Source organism: Euprymna scolopes, chromosome 24, assembly GCF_053919585.1.
Source record: "Euprymna scolopes isolate OS-2025 chromosome 24, ASM5391958v1, whole genome shotgun sequence".
Lineage (NCBI taxonomy): Eukaryota > Metazoa > Mollusca > Cephalopoda > Sepiida > Sepiolidae > Euprymna > Euprymna scolopes.
Genome location: NC_136505.1, coordinates 18,877,044 through 18,895,831, shown reverse-complemented (window position 1 = coordinate 18,895,831; position 18,788 = coordinate 18,877,044). Strand labels below are relative to the sequence as shown.

Sequence of the window (18,788 nt, the reverse complement as noted above, 5' to 3'; positions counted from 1 at the left end):
TCCATCGGCGTCCCGGTGGCTGACACCATTGCCGGTGGAGACAGAAAGCAAAAATGACACTCCAATAACAAATAACGTAGGAGGAAGAGAAGAAAGAGGAATAACAAATTTAACAATATATAACAATAATAATAACAACAATAATAACAGAATAAGTGCAATAAATATCGTACACGACCAAAAGACTTCTAAAGGGGGTATATATTTAATTGCTGCCCACATCAGCATTCAGCAATATGTGGCACACGGCCGGAAAGTAGGAACCCCACAGGCTCCCCTAAAGAAGGGGCACTCCTACAATTTAAAAAATTGCCTGAGTAACCCCGTCGGCATTCCCCGGTCGGGGCGCCTCAGGCAGCAAGCAATAAACTTGCCCCACCGGAAAGCCCGGTGGCAAGGCCTGGGAGGGTGGACCATGGACTTGTGATGGGGGTATGAGACGAATGGATTCGCCAATCATTTTTATAACCAATGGCTATGCTAAATAACCAATTAAAACGTCCCAAAATTATTATAAAAATTGTCGAATTTTGGATTCAATCAGTTCGCCGTTTACTACGTCACGGATCGCATTTAATTCTTGGCCGCCATCTTGGTTACTGATCTGAACTACACTGCCATCTTGGTTACTGATCTGAACTACGCCGCCATCTTTGTTCAACAAAATATCTCAGAACTTAGGAGGTTAACTACGCCACGGACTGCATTTGATTCTTGGTCGTCATCTTGGTTACTGATCTGAACTACGCCGCCATCTTTGTTCAACACAATGTCTCAAAACTTAACATACATATATATATATATATATATATATATATATATATATATATATATATATATAGACTAGCACATCTTAAAAATAGTTCCTTCTTGTTTTTCTCAGGTCAAGTTTACAAACAAAAATGCACACATATGACAAAAAGGAGAATTTCAATCCAAAATGTTTGATGAGATCCTATTCGCTAAGTCAATTGCCAGTAAGCCATCGAAATACACAAAATTCCGAAATTCTTAACAACAGCTTCAGCGCCTTTGAGAGCACCGATCCAATCATGAAAGAACTCAAGGAATGTTTGGCCGAGAGCGAAAACCGACGAGCAACACTTATTCAGAAACTAAAAGCCGCCCAGGGTACACTACAAGTGAGTAAAATTAATTTTAATGTTTTCATAAATGTATTCCTATGTATTTCGGTTTTGTGAACAGTTCCTGACATTAAATTTCAATTTTGTAAACGTTTTTTTGTATCAAATTAAATGTCTTCTTCAAACGAAACTGGATCGTCTACTGGCACTGATTAGGATAATTAAAAGGGTAAAAATAAATTATAAATTATAATAAATGGCAAACTGAACGAGACAGATAAGATGTTGAAATTTTACAGTTAGTGGTTATTGAAAGTCTGGGGTTTGAACCTCGAGGTTAGTGTTTAGATTGAATAAAGCCACACTGACGAGTCTTTAAAAGCCGAAACCTGTATTGGTGGATGTTAATATTTATATAATATATGAGGGGGGTTAAACTATGCAAATTAACATTTACAAAAATTATTGTTCAAAAAACAAGAAATTCAACATATAAAAAATTATTTCCTTATTCCATGGAGTTTTAAAAATTTAGCTTTTTTTAATCAGAGGAAAATAACTAGCATACACTATAGAGAGACTAGTGACATTTCTTTTGTGAGAAAAGAAGATTCCCCACTAGATTTCGAAGTTGATTTTTTTTTTTTACATTATTACAGCAATGGAAAGATCGTCATGTGAGGTCCTGCTAGATGGTGGCACTTATCTGACAGCCTATAACAGCTGTGCCTTGCATAAATAAACATGATTTTAAAATATCAGTCCATTGTACCAAATATAGTTGGATTACAAATTTTAATAACGATTCTATGAGTGGGTGGCAATTAAACCAAAGGTCGTTTAATTGTTATGTACTTCCATTTTTTTGTAATAAATAAGTTTACAAAGAATTCCTTAGAGGTTTTGGTTCCGGTTTCGATTATAGCTGATGGCACTTAAGTCATTTAATTTTTTTATAAATAATTTTACCAAGAATTCCTCATAAATCTTGGTTTTGGTTTCGATTTTAGCTGATGGTACCTTAGTAATCTATTTTTTTTAATAAGTAATTTTATCAAGAATTCTTCATAAGCTTTGGTTTTGGGTTCGATTATAGTTGAAGGAACTAAAGTTTTATATATATATATATATATATATATATATATAGTAAGTTATAAAATGTATATGGCTTAATCGCCATATACATTTTATAACTTACTAACTAGCTCTACCTATGTATTGAGCACTTTTGAAGTAAATACTTAAAGTTTACGCATAAATCTATACTTTCGTATATTAATTTTATAAGTAATTTATAAGTAAATTATCGTATATTAATTAAACTTTCGTATATTAATTTTATAAGTAATTTATGAGTAAATTAAGTAGTTATATATATATATATATATATATATATATATATATATATATATATATATATATATATATATATATATATATATATATATATATATATATAAAGTTTGGGATTTGCTTTCAATTCAAGCTGATAAACCCAAGTCATATAGATATATTTTTTATTTTTGAAATCGCAACTTTATCAGATATAAAAATCGATAGAACATTTAACTCTATAATAATATACAGTAAATCTGCAAAGAATTAAAATATATTTAAGCATATTTTACAAGCTTGCTACGCCGGTCGTCCTTGCTAGTTTGAATAAATACTTTTGCAGTCTTAACAAAATAGCTACAATAATATCAGAGCGTTTCTATTTATGCTGAACATCTACAGAATGCCAACATCAATACATCACATATGAATCAGTCCCCTGTGGAATTTCCACAGGTCACGCTAGTGAATAATTATTTGAAGATATAAAGAAATCAAAGCATATAAACTTTTTCTAAACATAATCCGAAAGGGTTGATATGCTTTAAAGCAAAACAACCAAACCAAACACGATGAATAAATATTTGAAAATATGAAGAACCTGAAGGATAAAAACGTTTTCCAACATTCTTGGATTCGGCATTAATTAACGTAAAAAGTTTTGATAAACCATAAAACAAAAGCAACCAAAATAACGAAGATGATATGAATTGATGTAACATTCAAATGTAACGTTATATTATGATATATACATATATTTTTATTATTCAATTTTCACGCCAAACAAGGCACAGTGCCACTTTAAAGTAGGGAGCTACTATCAGGGACATAAGTTGCAGGGATATTATGAAGGGAGATGAGAATCAAGATGTCTGTTCACATTACACTTGAACTTCTGCATGTCAGTACAGTTGGGAAAGCAGAATCCTGGAAAGGAGTTCAAAAGTCTAGCAGTTCTGGGGAAGAAACTATTGGAGTAGAAGGCTTTCTTACATCTAGGGATCTCTATTGTGTAGGGGTGGGATTTAGCTGCTTGTCAGGTTTGTTGAGGGTATTACGTTGAGGGGATACAAGTGCTTGTAGTTCGTCAGAGCATTCACTGTTAAAGTACTTGTAGAACAGGCAGAGGGATGCAACATTTCGTTAATGGGAAAGAGGCTGAAGCCTAGATGACAGTTCAGAACCTATCAGGTTGGCGACTCTCTTTTGAACCCTGTCAAGGAGTGAGAGACGAGTAGCAGATGCACCAGCCCAAATGTGACAACAATACTCCATACATGGGCGAATGGTGGCCTTATAGAGTTACAAGATACTTACAGGCATAAGTAGCTTTCTAGCACGGTAGAGAGATCCCCCTTCTTCTCAGAAGGATTGCCAAAGTGGAACGGGCAGTCTATAAACTAGACAGGGTTGGGAGGGTCCTACTAACCACTGCTTGTATTTTTTCTTCCCCCATCCTCAACACAAATGAATTATTGTATTACTGTTATTGTTATCTTTTTTGTTTTTACACGCTAATAAAAGATATTTTAAACAATTGGGTGCTAATTAGGACGTCCCCAAGTACGAAAGGGTGAATATGGTATTATGGTGGAAGAAGATTCTAACTAAGAGAAACTTTTGTTTAGCTCTAGAGTGACAAGGATGACCAACGACCCCCATTTTCTCTGGTCTTTTTTGGGCTGGCCTTGTGCCTAAGTTTTTTTTATTCATGTTCATTTTTGGCTGAATAAAAGATTTAATATCCCAAAGTGTAGTATCTGTTCCGGCAGATGCTGCAAGCAAAGACGATCAAAGTGTAGTATCTGTTCCAGCAGATGCTGCAAGCAAAGACCATTGCCCTTGTGGCAATCTTCTGGTCCATGTAGGGGCAACCCTACTTGGGCCAGCTGGCAAATCACTATCCAGCTCCCATTTCCCACCTCTCGGGAGCTGGTCCCCTTTTCCCTTCCCCCTCCCCTTCACTCCTCACATTAAAAATTGTCTTTGTGCCTAATTTGCTCGGTGGGGGAGCAAATAAATATCTTCCAAAGTGTAGTATCTGTTCCGGCAGATGCTGCAAACAAAGACCATTGTCCTTGTGGCAATGGGCTTCTGGTCCATGGAGGAGCAACCCTATATAATAAGAGGCTCTCACTATCCAGCTCCCATTTCCCACGTCTCGGGAGCTGGTCCTCTTTTCCCTTCCCCTTCGCCCTCTCCACATTAAAAAACGGCCTCATGCCTAATTTGCTTTCGTGGGGAAGCAAATAAATACAACCCACCTTCTTCGCAGCAGCCTTGGCAATGCTCTCAATGTATCTATTCCAGTTTATGTTCTCTGTGAACATTAGGCCGAGGAGTTTAAAGGAAGTACTTTCAGGTAGAAATCGGCATTGAAAATGGTTTTGTTAGAGAAATGTATACCACATAATGAAGTTCTAATAGTGAGTACATTGCTCTCGACTTTAATATTTAATAGCGGAGGGGGGTTTTCTCGGTCCTAAAATACGCTTAAATATGATATTTTAATTTGTCCAGATTTTGTATATATTATTCTGGAGTCGTGATTTCCAAAGTAAAAAAAAGAAATGTATTTGGATGCCTGTTGTAAGTAAAAGAAATACTGTATACCCTTTAAATAAGGTTTTTATTAGCACAAAAGAACGATACGTCGGGTCCGACGTCAACACTATAAAGTAACATGGTGGACACTACTGGAGTACTATACAGAGCTAGTGTTTTTCAGGGAGAGTGCTATTGGGACGTTTCGTATCCATACGAAACACAATACAACATTCTCCTCTCCATTAAATTAGAAAGTTCCTGCTGTGGGTGGAAAGTTCATTCAAGTATTAGTGTATGAAGGTGGGTTGATCACAACCAATGCAAGGAATGTAGTTTAATAGTTCAGGTTCACAATGTTAAAACTCACTAATTCAGCCAGCGCAAGGAGTGCAATTTAATAGTTCTGATGCGCAAAATAAATTTAATCAAGATTCACTAAACTCTAGAATCACAAATTCAACTTATTTGGTGGTCTTCTACTACGTTCTGACCGTCGCAAAACAGGTGGTTCTACTGGTGGGGTGAATTTTCCTCTTGCTGATCTGCTGGTGTATCATTCCAGTTTTCCGAGTCATGTGGGTGATCGGTTAATTGGAAGTCTTTCAACGGGGCCAAGTCACATGTAGATACAGTCATCAGCCTACCCTCGTTAGATCAAACAAAGGCATAATGGGGGTTAGCATCTAGAAGTTCAACCTTATCAACCAGAGGTTCATATTTAGTTAACCGGTTGTGTCTCTGCATTAAAACAAAACCAGACTCGGTCATTCATCCAAGACGGTACCGCTGTCCCGGACACTGATCTTCTTGGGTGTTTAAACAGGTGCTCATGAGATGTCTCATTTGTGGCTGTGAATATTAAAGACCGAATGGAATGAAGGGAGTCTGCTAAAACCTCTTCCCAGTGTTCAGTCGGCAAACTTTTGTCTTCCAATGCTAATGAAATAGTTTTCCACACTATTCCATTCATTCGCTCCACTTGACCATTCCCCTGTGGGTGATATGGAGTGCTGTAGCTGGTGGAGATCCCTTTGCCGTGCATATAATTCTTGTACTCAGCACTCTTGAAACAACTCCCGTTATCTGAATGAATTTGGCTGGGCATACCAAATATAGAAAACAGGTGGGAGCAAGATTGCAGTACACTCTGGGTACTTGTGTCTTTGCAAGGGTATACAAATGGAAAGCGGCTGTATTCATCAACTAATACCAAGATATACTTATTTGGGGTAGATGAAGGTAGGGGTCCTTTAAAATTGAGGTTCAACCTCTTGGAAGGTTGAGTTGATTTGATTAAATGCCCATCAACAGGGCGGAAAAATCTTGGTTCGCACTTGTTGCAAACAATACAGTCCTTTGTCATCTGCCGAATATCCTCAAGAGAGTAAGGGAGGTTTCTACTCCTTATGAAGACCATCATCCCTGTAATCCCAGGATGGCACAAGGATCGATGCAAATTGAGGAGGTTGTTGCTACTATTCACAGTAGCGAAAGAAGCACGTGTCAATGCGTCAGCTACAAGATTATTCTCACCAGGGCAATAGATAATGTTGAAATTGAAGCATGAAAGCTCCAATCTCCAACGGAGCAATTTATCGTTTTTTATTCGACTATGGTGATTTTGGTCGTAAACAAATTTTACTGATTTCTGATCAGTAATAAGTTTGAAGTGCTTCCCCCAGAGGTAATGGCGCCAACTGCTTCTATAATGGCAGCCGCTTCCTTTTCAACAGCTGGATGGTTTAGTTCAGAGCTGTGTAGAGTTCGTGAGAAAAAAACAACTGGTCTACCATTTTGGTTGAGGACTCCAGAAAGAGCACAATCAGAGACATCAGTCTCCAACTCAAGGGGGGGGGCATTCTCGTCGATAGTTTTATTACAGCTGATTCAATATTTAGCTTTAGACTGTCAAATGCATTTCGAGCTTCCTGATTAAGGGGAAATAAATTGGTCTTAATAAGAGGCTGAATCTTATCAGAATACCTATGGATCCACTGTGAATAATGCAAGAAAAAACCCAGGGCTTGCTTGAGTGATTTGCCGTCAGTTGGATAAGGGAGTTCTTTTAAAGGCTTCAACCTCTCGGGGTCGGGTTTAATTTGACCGTTGGGTCCAATGATATAACCCATGGAGCTCGGTTCATTTACAGAAAACACACACTTTTCTTTATTGTACATAATTTTCCGTTTTTCTGTTATTTTGATAAATTTCACCAGATTCTCATTGTGTTGCTCCTGATCCTTTCCATAGATGAAAATATTGTCCAGGTATCCAAAGGTGTCGTGTAAGTCCTCAGAACAAATAATTTCATTGACAATTTGCTGAAAACAAGCAACTCTGTTTGTAACTCCTAAGGATATTCAGGTGAACTAATACAAACCGGAGTTAGCTTCAAAAGCAGTGAAGGGTTTGTCATTCTCATTGATGGGGATCTGGTGATATGCATTTTTCAGGTCGATTGTGCTGAATACATTATACTGAGCAACCTTATTCACTACATCATCCAGCCGGGGCAGGGGGTAGGCACCAAGGCTTATGTACTTATTCATAGTCTCAGAATAATCAATGACCATTCTCTTTTTCTGATTATCGGATTTTACGACGACCACTTGTGCCCTCCAGGGGTAGTTTGAGGTTTCAATGATCTTCTCCTTTAAAAGGCGCTTAACTTTTGAGTCAATGAACTTGCTATCACTTGAGCTATAATGTCTAGTTTGCAGTTCTTATTTATATTAGCAAAAAGTTCAGGCGGTTCCACCTGGATGAGAGGTCAGACGATGCCATCGAAACTCTCAAGTCTGAATCTGTTATTTTTAAATCCAGATCCTCAGCTACTTTGGTATGAATAAAGCTGTCAGAGCTACCACTGGCTATTAGTCCTCTTAATGGCCGACCCAAAATGTGAATTTCTACGGTGGATCTCTGTAGGGACGACGGAACTGCCGAACTCAAAGTTATAGAGGCTAAGGTTGGACTGAGGCAAAAGTTGATTGAGTAGTATTATTTGATTTGCAGCATTTTGCAAAATGCCTGATCCATTTACATCGATGACAAACACTCGATTTCGCTGGACATCGTGATTTTGGGTGTTTATAATTTCCACAGTTCCAACATTTAATTTCTGATTTAGCAGCATTTAGGTTTATTTGATTAAAATCCAAGTCCGATGCCTCTTCCTTCCCGAGGGGTGTAGCGATTGGTTCCCGGTATCGTGCTGGTGAATACAATTCCATATTCCTCGTTGCATTGTCCAGCGCTCAGGCTTGGTCAAACATAGTGTCCAACAAACGCTGGCAAATGGTATAGGACTGAATTCCGGTAATAAAGGCATCCCGAATCAATTCATTACCATATAATGCCACGCTGACGTCCCTAAAATTGCAGTCCTTGCTAAGGACTTGTAATGCCCGAAGATACTCGTCCAGACCTTCTCCCGGTTGCTGACGCCTCGTGGCGAGTAGATGCCATGCGTATATCTCGTTTTTTGGTTTGATAAAGACTTCCTCCAGTTTGAGACATGTTTCTCCATAATTTCCGCAACCGCTGACATATTCGAAAATATCCGGTGAAATAAAATTTATCAGGACCGACAACTTGTTGAGAATTTCCTGGGTTAGTGCCGCTAAAAAATATTTGAACATAGCAAGCCAGTGCTTAAACTCTCGCTCGGCATTAGATGAATTAGGGTTTACGTCCAATCGAGAAGGCCTCAGGGCACGATCCATTTTTAAAATCTTTTATTTATTTTTTTTTTTACCCTTTTGTGCTAATAAAATTGTTGTAAGTAAAACAAATACTGTATACCCTTTAAATAAGGTTTTTATTAGCACAAAAGAACAATATGTCGGGTCCGACGTCAACACTATAAAGTAACATGGCGGACACTACTGGAGTAGTATACAGAGCGAGCGCTTCGTCAGGGAGAGTGCTATTGGGAAGTTTTGTATCCATACGAAACACAATACAACAATGCCATCAGCTAGAATCGAAACAGGAAGCAAAACTAACATTCAAAGCTGGTAACGTTACCACTGTACCAATGTGACACACATATGAACTGATTAAAAATAAACTAAGATGAATGTACAAAATGTGTAACGATTTTTTTCAATTTTGATCTCTTTTTAGCCCCTTAAAAACTATTTTAACCCCTTAAAAACTATTTTAACCGGCTCAAGACCCATAAAAGAATGGTCCATAAAAATCCAATGATGTGAGGCCCCTAGCGCCTCTCTGCAACTTTTAGTTTCGGAAGAGATAGAGTTTGAAAATATGAAGATAGACAGACAGACAGATATAGTCAGTTCTATAAATTAGATAACAGTGTTGTTGGAGAAAAATTTACTATGTAATAAAGATTTTGTGTCTAATATGGTGTCACCTTAGTATAACACATATCAAAGTTCTATGTTTCTATGTTGAAGTACATTGTTTCCATCTTTTCATTTTTTTGTTCATTCCTTCAGAAACTGTAAGTGAGCAACACATACAGCTTAAATAGTGCCTGGCTTCGTTCCATTGGTACGTTTAACTGCTTTTGTAACTTGTTTTATTTAATCCAAATTCTCACTTGTTATTCTTAACAGCTCCAAAGCGATCGATTGACTAAGATTGAAGTGACATCAAAGGGAAACAACTCCATGCTAAATGAATTAAAGAAGAAAGAATCTGTAAGTATGATTTGCTGATCAGCTCTTCAGGGTGAATAATAAAATATTTGAGGACAAATTTATTCATACACAAAAAAAATCGAGTCTTAGAAACACATATTATATGACAAAGAAATAATAAAATGACACTTATCCAGAACCAAACCACTGAAAACAAAACTGTAAAGCAAGCAAATAGTCACCGTAAGTGTAATCATGTTTGAAAAGAAAGGTGGAGGGGTTCAACAAAAGTTATTTTCTTCAAGAAAAGTTTTCAAATAATTTTTTATGACGAAAATATGAAAACAATTGAATGAAAACAATTCTTTTTCAGTTTCAAGAAAAAAAAATTTTTTCAATAAAAGTATTTTTGTTTCAAGAAAAGTATTTTTTTTTTCACGAAATGTTTGTTTTTTTTTTCAAGAAAAGTTGTTTTAAAGAAAAGTATTTTTTCAAGAAAAGTATTTTTTGTTCAAAAAGATTTTTTTTTCAAGGTATATTTTCTCAAGAAATATATTTTTCAAGAAAAGTATTTTTTTTCAAGAAAATTATTTTTTGTTCAAGAAAAGTATTTTTTTCAAAAAAGTATTTTTTTTTTCAAGAAAAGTATATAAAAAGTTGGGGGTTTTTTAAGAAAAATATTTTTTGTTCAAGAAATGTTTCTGCTAGAAAAGTTTTAAATAAATAATCTTTTTCTTTCGCTTAGGATGGCAAACTTGCAAATAATTGTAAAAAAACAAAGAAAGTTAAATGTTTTAGCAACTCTTTTGTTTTCGCTAAATCTCTTTTGAGTGTGGGCTATTCTTTTTAACTTTCAAAAGGTTTTCTATTGATATTTGTTTTTGCTAAATCTTTTTTGGGGGTGGGCTATTCTTTTTAACTTCAAAAGGTTTTCTATTGATATTTGTTTTTGCTAAATCTTTAGATGGATTTTTTTATTTTACACAGTGTGTTGTAATTTATTTTGGATTTGAAAAAAATTCTGGTTGCATCTTTCGGATACTTACCACAACCTGCTGGAAGATGTTGGCATGAAGTTGGGTTCTGGATAAATAACTATAAAATCAATCCGACGGTGTGAAATAAAATGGAAAAGAAAACTCCAAAACTCAAGAATCTCTGTCAAGTAAAAAGTGACTAAACCTTTTGTCACTTTTTCTATTTCACTCTTGATAAAGCTCTTGTAACAGTTAGGCGAAACGTTGAGATGGATTCTGGAGTTTTAGATCATTTTTTTTGTTTCCATTTGATCATCTCTAAAAATATTAATTGTATGATTTTTATGTGTAAAAAATGGCGACCATTAATATTCATTTAAAATCTTGCAGCATGCAAAGTGTCTTGTTTTCTTAATATTCATCACAGTTTATCTTTTACAGGATTATAAAAAACGCTTGTCTGAAATGGAAAAGATGAAGCATGAGAGAAACAAACTGCAGAGAGAAAATAAGCATTTAAAACAAGAAATGCAAATACGGTATGTTGAATGAAGTTATTAGATGTCAGTATTTGCTGGTAACGACTATTAAGCTGCATGGTAAAAGGAGGATGAAAAGAGGCAAAGTTTTCCTCTCCTTTTCTCTCTTACTTTCCGTCTCTATCCTGCTCTAACCAAGTATGCCGACCTGTTCCACAAATTCCAAAACCTCAACATGAAATATCTCCAAAACAAAAAATTGAATAAACCTAGAACCCCATCCTCCAACGTAGACCCTTACTACCATGTCTCCTACTCCAACATTAGGGGTCTACATTCCAACCTTCCAGAGGTTGAAACACAATTACAGGAGACGAAACCGGACATATTCTTTCTAAGTAAAACTGGCATAGGACCAACCACTTCCCTACACGAATTCATAATTAAAGGATACTCTAACTTAACACCTAAATCTGATCCCCAAGATCGCCATGGGCATGGAATATGTGTCTACATTAAAGATGGCTTCCCGTGTGGCAGGGATATCTCCAGAGAAGACCCTAATTTACCATTTTGCTTTCTTCAACTTCTTCACACAGGGTTGTAGGGTAAAGAAGACGCATTATAGGGGAGAAATGCTTAATTATGGATAATTAAGAATACAAGCACCGGTTGAAAAAATTAAATATTGAATTAAGTAAAAACAGGGAAATTCACCTTTAATGTGTCAGAGAATAGAACCTAAATATGGCAAAAAAATAAATAAATAAATAGAAAAAGAAAACGATAGAGAATCTACATTAAAACGAAAAATGTATTTATATGTAAATTTTACTGAGGAAGACAATGGAAGTAGTTCTGTAGTTTTGCATGTTCCATTTAAGGCAGTCAGCAGGGTGAACTTACCTTAAAACTGCAAATGTATCTTATTTTACTGAAATTTAAATTTTATGTATAACATTTTCTGAATGTTCCAAAATATCTATGTATCACTTCTAACAGAGCTATGGCACAGAATGCCTTAAAACTTTGAATGCATAGATTCGATTTTAATGAAATTTTAACTATATGTATAAGACATTAGTTAGCAGAGTTTTCAAAAATTTCAGTTTCGTTTATCTACATTGGAGGGAGGGGGAGCGAAACAGGGTCCAGTATAAAAGAAAGTAATATGGTGTCAGGAGCAAAAGGCACAATTATCTGTATTTGAAAGGCGCATGATGACTTTAGGAGGGAGAGTATGAGTATATAAGTTGAGACGCAAGGACCTAATCCATTCGGCCATCGTTAACCGTAAGAAATACTGTTAAAATTTAAACATTTATTTTAAGATGATTTTTAACGTCGGTCAGAGTAATCTAATCATTATATGATGATCTGCACGTGAGAGCTAAATTGACCGACTTTTTATTTCAACTGAAAGTGCTGACCGATAAGAAACGAGTTTCTTAAAGGGGCTATATATACTAGAAGATGTAGCCGGTGTTGCCCGGTATTAAACATAACATTTAATTGCTTTAAAAGAAATTAAATTAAAAAAAAGAACGGAAAGAAACTGAGACATGTGGATGCGAGTATTATGTTTTTTCTAAACAGTTCATTCTTGTAAGTAAAAAAACTCAAACTGAGATCGAAACCCAAACCTAAAGACAGTGAATTAAGTACGATAACCATTAGACCAACTTGACACGGTCTTTACAAAGTGTTTTCAAATGTACCTATTCTTAACATAAATAAGCTGTCATGTTTCACGGTTGCACATGCGCATTCCTGAAGCAATTGGCAAACAGATCAAATCCGATGACTCCCGAGTACCAAATTTTTAATTTGGACCTCATAGCAGCACCTTTTTTTTTTCTTTCACTTATACAAGTAGAAGATTGCATTGGGAGTGAGATACCTACTGGAGTCACAGAATGATCCAACTAGTCTTCTTATGACATTAATAACGGATTTGATCTATGTGTCCCATTTCAGATCAGGAGTGAAAGTCGGTCCAAGAAACTTGTCTAAACATAGTGCTCCTCCAAGGCGAAAGCCATTCATTTTCATTTGAGGCTAAGTGGGGATCAGAGCGTTGGTAATGGAGAGAAAGAAACTTGGTTTTAGATCCATTAAAATTAACTGGCCACCTTTTTCCTCATTGCACAACGTTCTCAAAGTCAGAATAGAGAGAAATATCTTGGCTGTTGCTGGCCTTTGAATAGTTGCCATAAATGGTAGTGTCATTTGCATAAATGTCTACAAATAGTCTAAGAATGTGATTTGGGAGAGTATTGATAAAGATCAGTAAGATAGTTGAGCAGGACGCTCGCGTTGATACTATGAGCTTCTGATTTCTGCCCATCAATAACTACTCTTTCTTCCATCGTCTATCTATAATATAAATATCACTTGTCTGTTTAAATGTATGTATGTATGTATGTCTCGCAATGTCAGGTCATGTCATATGCTACTGGTACCATGTAACCCAGTACTACCTGCCTCATGGTCGGGTCACCGGCGACTAAATTGGTTCCCCCACCAGACTTGTTTGGTGAGGAGGGCGGCTAGTCTCCCTGAAGGATTAAAAACAAGACCTTCCAAAGGGCGAATGAACTCTTTTTCTGGGTCAATGGACCCAGAGAGAAAGGATTTAATAGATGACATTTCCAGCTAATCTGTAGCTGGAAATCTTGTGAAGTAGACTTTTATGTCATACCTTCTCAAAAACCTTTGATATATCAAGAACAATTGTTCTAGAAACAAAGCTTCTACCAAGAGATTCACTAATTCTGTGTGATATTACAGTTAGCACATCAGCTGTAGATCTAGCAGGATGAATACCATATTGCATGTAATTAAGTAGGTTATTTTTCCTGATGTGATTGACTACTTCTCTATTTATTATATATTCTAAGCAACTTACTCATGACATCCAGGAAACTGATTGATTTGTATTGAGAGGCGGATGACCGATCTCCAAAATTTTAAATACAGGACAACTGATGAAGTTTTTCAAAGTGTTGGGAAGCATCTCTCCTTAAGGTAACATTTAAATAGCTTTGTAAGTATGGGAGCTAATTCCGGTTCAAGCTTTTTGAGCATAATGATTGAAATGTCATCAGGGTCAGTTGGTTTACTGAAATCAAAGTTTTTGATAAGTTTGGCAACATCATGCACAGATATATGTATCTCACATAGCATGTTCAAACCATTGCTCAGCTATTTTTTTGGTATACTTTTTTTTTGCAAATGCATTCGACTGAGGTCCTGGATATGACCTTAAACTATATCCAATGGTGAGGCCCCAGCTTGTGGGCTTTAGTGAGTGTGGAGCCACCCTTTAATTACTATTGCTCCCAGGTCCACTCTGACCCGGAATGGTAGTACCTGTTAGGGTCCCAACTATAGGTTAAATAGAAACCGACTTGAAAAAAAAACAAATATATTCTATTAAAAAAATTTTTCTTCAAAATCTTTGGATTCGGCATTAAATAACCCGAAAAGGGTTGATATGCCATAAAACAAAAACAATCAACCAACCATTCGACTGAATTTTAATAGTTGTCATCAGGCGTTTTTTGTGTCTGCTAAGTTTAAACTATGGTAATTTATAGTTTTTACATACATATGGGTAACGAACGCTGTGTGTGGAAAAATTGTCACATGTTAGAGACGTGGCTAAATAAAGTGTACAGTATTTTAAAAAGTTAATTTTGAAATTTATAAAATGATTAAATCTAAAATGTGAAATATTTGGAATGGTATGATTTTTTTGTTTTGTTTTGCTTCCGTTTTATTAATGGGAAATAGACAAATTAAACTTAGCAGACATATAAGGAAACTCCTGGTGACGACTGGGAGAATTCAGTCAAAAGCACTTGCAAAAAAAAATTAACAAAAAATATCATCTACAGATCCTATATACAATAATTTGTTTGTTTTCAAGTTATATCTCTTAGTTTACTGCCCTGAAAGGAAATCTCTTATTCAAATTCCACAGCTTTTTTTAAACATTGAAAAGTGTGAGTTAATCTTAAATGACTATCTATTCATCCAGAAGTTTTTTGTAGGGTTGAAAATCTCCATGCGAAGTTGAAGACTCTTCAGTCGCAACATGAACTCTGTGATAGCGAAGGTGCAAAAAGGGTAAAACTCTTGGAGCATTCATCGAAAACAATCAAAATATTGGAAGAAGAAAATTACAAACTTCTCAGGGTATGTAATCCACTGCAATACTAACAATCTGATCATCTTGTTTGTTTATTTTTATACTGAACTTGCGGGCGGTACCCGGCGTTGCCCAGGTGTGGTGAGGTGTGTGTGTGTGTGGGAGGGGGGGTTAAATAAAAAAAAAATGGAAAATAAAGAATAAGCGAACGTAATAACCTTTGATTGAGATTGTCGGACTGACTTCCTCGTCTTGGTTGTTATAGTCACAACGTTTCGGCCATTTTGCCCTCCGGTAACATTCAAAACAGAGAATCAGCAACTATGTCCCAGAGCCTAGCTGGAGTCCGAACACGGTACCCCCATAATAATAATAAACGGTTGGGTTCGAGACTCCTAACAAACGATTCCCCAGTTCGATACAAAACACCTGATGAAGGCCGGAGGGCAAAACGGCCGAAACGTTGTGACTATAACAACCAAGATGAGGAAGTCAGTCCGACAATCTCAATCAATGAAAACACCTCATCTCAAAAAATACAGACAATTACGTAATAACCTTGTTTAAATATTATTAAAAAAAAACGAACGTAATGCCAAATAAAGAATAAACGAATGATATTAAAACTACTTAAAAAAAAATCGAAAAACAAAAACAAAAAAAAAACAGCGAACGTGATGGAAAATAAGAATTAAAAAAAAATGAACGAAAAACTGGCATAACTAACCCTGTTTCAATAATAAAACTTTAAAAATTGGAAATCTGATATCTAGGCTCGAATGTGCAAAAGATAATGACGCTGCTACTATACTGACTGATCTATGATCGCGTGAGGGAAGTTAGGTCGATTTTTTTAATATTTAAACTGATTCAAGAAAGGATGTTTTTTTGCGCATGCGTGTATGGCTAAATTGTCATGAAGGAACGATTTTTTGCTACCCCACCCTGTAGAAAAATGCCCAGTTGAGGGTGAAGGAATTAATGTTTTTAGCCAATTTTTCGATATTTGTCATCTGAAGGGTAAGCTTCAAACCGATACCAATTTCGTGAAAATCCGTCACCTCTGTCGAAAGTTTTTGCGAGACATACATACATACATACATACATACATTTAAACAGACAGGTGAGATTTATATTATAGATAGACGATGGGAGAAAGATGAGAAGTGATGAGAGGAGAAGAAGATAAGCAACAGCAAAGAGAAGGGGAAAAGAGGATAACATAAATAAATGACATAAATAAAGAAAAAAAAGAAAAGGGAAGTAGCAAAAACTAATTTCGTTTTTCATTCTATAGTATTAGTTACCCTTTTTTAAAAATTAAATCATATATTCACCAGAGGGCGCTTCAGAACCAATTCTCCCTCCTGTGATATTAGAAAGCACTGCAATCTGTGGGGAGTATAAATAAATATAAAAACATATGAAAAATATACAAGGTCGAACCATACGTCAATTAATGATTATCCGATTGAATTGGATCATCTGGCTTCCAAGCTGAGGAGATACAAGATAAGACTGTTGCATATTAGTGACACTACGTCAAAAATAAGCTTCATTTTATGAAAAAATAGGATACAAAGAGGTGCTCGCTGAAAGTTTCCACAAATGGTTTTATTTGGAGAGAACTGATTAAAGGACACACAGGGAAATTCTACTCTTTCACAGAAGCACACATGTGTAACACACGTGCATAGCACGATACGATATGTAAGATATTTCCCTCAACTTACACACACACAACCGTACACATCCTTTTCAGACTTTATTGTACACGATGTGCACATTTTTATGGAGTGACGCCCTCCAAGCGTTTGCAGTTAGTGCTACCAGATCAGGCTGTCTGAAGATATAGACGTCTTGATTTAAAGTGCACCAAATATTGATTTTATTGTTTATTGTCTTTTCTTGTGCAAAACTCAATCATGTTCTGCAAAGACAAAAACAAAAACAGCAAAAACAAAACAACCAAATTAAACACCATAAATAACTATATCTTCAGACAGCCTAACCTGGTAGCACTAGGGATAGTAGAAGAGAGAGAGAGGGGGGAGTGAGATCTATAGCATCTCACTTGCAATAAAAGCAATTACAAAAAAGAAGCAATATGGAAACGGTAATGCATGAAAAACATTTCTTGAAAACCTGACAGAGTTCGTCTTGAGATTGTGCACAAGAAAAGGTGAGTTTGTGGAGCCAATTAATTTTTTTTAAAAAAATCCAAAATTAAAAATGAGTCATATTCTTCTTGCTATCTGTTTCTCTCTTTATCTCTCCCTTTCTCCCTCTCTATCTATCTATCTATCTTTTTATCTCTATCTTTCTATCTTTATCTCTCTCCCGCTCTATTTCTCTCTCCCTTTCTCTCTCGTCGTCTCTTTATCTATCTATCTCTATATAAGTATCTCTTTCTCTCCTTTTTCTCTGTTCTACTCTCTCTCTAACTTTACCAGAGCAGGCTGCCTGAAGATATCGGCTACACTACATGCATTGCACGGTATGTAAGACATTTCCCTGAACTTCCAAACACACACAATCGTGCACGCACGCATTATCATTTCCATATTGGTCCTTCTTTTATAATTGCTTATATTAGAGGAGAGATACTGCCCAAGTTCTTTATATCTTCACAGAGTTACTGTTTAGTTGCTTTATAGAGAAAAATATTTGTTTTTGTTTTCTGTTTTGCAGAACATGATTAAGTTTTTCAAAGTGAAAGGCAACATAGAATAACATCAGGGTTTGGTGCATTTAATTCAAGAAACTGATATCTTCAGACAGCTTAATCTGGTAACACTAGGGATAGTAGAAGAAAGAAAATGAGAGAGAGAGAGAGAGAGAAGGGGAGAGATCTATAGCAAGTAGAACATGACTAATTTTTAATTTTGTCTTTTTATTATTTTTAATTTAACTGGCTTTGCAAACCCACTTTTTCTTGATTGAAACAATGTAACCCAAGCTCAACGGGTCACAGTTTTTTCTAGTTTATTTATAGAAAACACACTTTTTTTAGTTCTGAAATGCTTTAATTAAAGTATATAATTTAATCATTAGAATTATATTCCTCCATTAACTTTTGGATTCTCCTCTTGTTTAATTTGTATTATATTTGATATTCTTTGTTTTCATAGGTAAAAGTTTATGTTTTTATGTGTGAAACTTCAATTTTATCTATCTGATAAATTTGGTTTTTATTTCGAATTCGATTTACTCAAAATATATATATATATATATATATATACAGAAAATACAGACAAATCATTATGGAACTAAAATGTCATATTCCAAAAATCACATAAATTGATCAAGTAGGTTTTTTTTGGAGGATTTTTTTTTCTTTTGCTAGAAAATTAAATTTTATGATGAGCGAGATGGGAGCCAGGAACCACCAATGTTGTTTTAGAATGTGTTAAAATTCAAGGGCGACAACTCGATTCGACTACAGAAATTTTGTTTATATTTAAAAATAATTAATCTCTAAAAAAAACATAAATTTTAATTTTCTTAGTTAAAAAAAAATACTTGGTCAATTTACGTGATTTTTGGAATATGACATCTTCGTTCTTTGACTAGTACATACACCATAAAGATTTTCTTGTATT

The 18,788-nt window shown here is 35.5% G+C and overlaps 1 protein-coding gene across 5 annotated transcripts in view; it reads left to right on the top strand.

The window, feature by feature from the left end:
• The window catches only part of LOC145246619 (uncharacterized), a 538,839-nt gene that overhangs the window by 132,989 nt on the left and 387,062 nt on the right, over positions 1 to 18,788 (top strand). For all 5 annotated transcript variants that reach the window (XM_080108293.1, XM_080108292.1, XM_080108291.1 and 2 more), the window contains exons 3-6: positions 884 to 1,142; positions 9,554 to 9,637; positions 10,996 to 11,093; positions 15,089 to 15,233. In XM_080108293.1, coding sequence (XP_079964419.1) covers positions 884 to 1,142; positions 9,554 to 9,637; positions 10,996 to 11,093; positions 15,089 to 15,233 — 586 coding nt within the window. The remainder of the gene's footprint in view (positions 1 to 883; positions 1,143 to 9,553; positions 9,638 to 10,995; positions 11,094 to 15,088; positions 15,234 to 18,788) is intronic.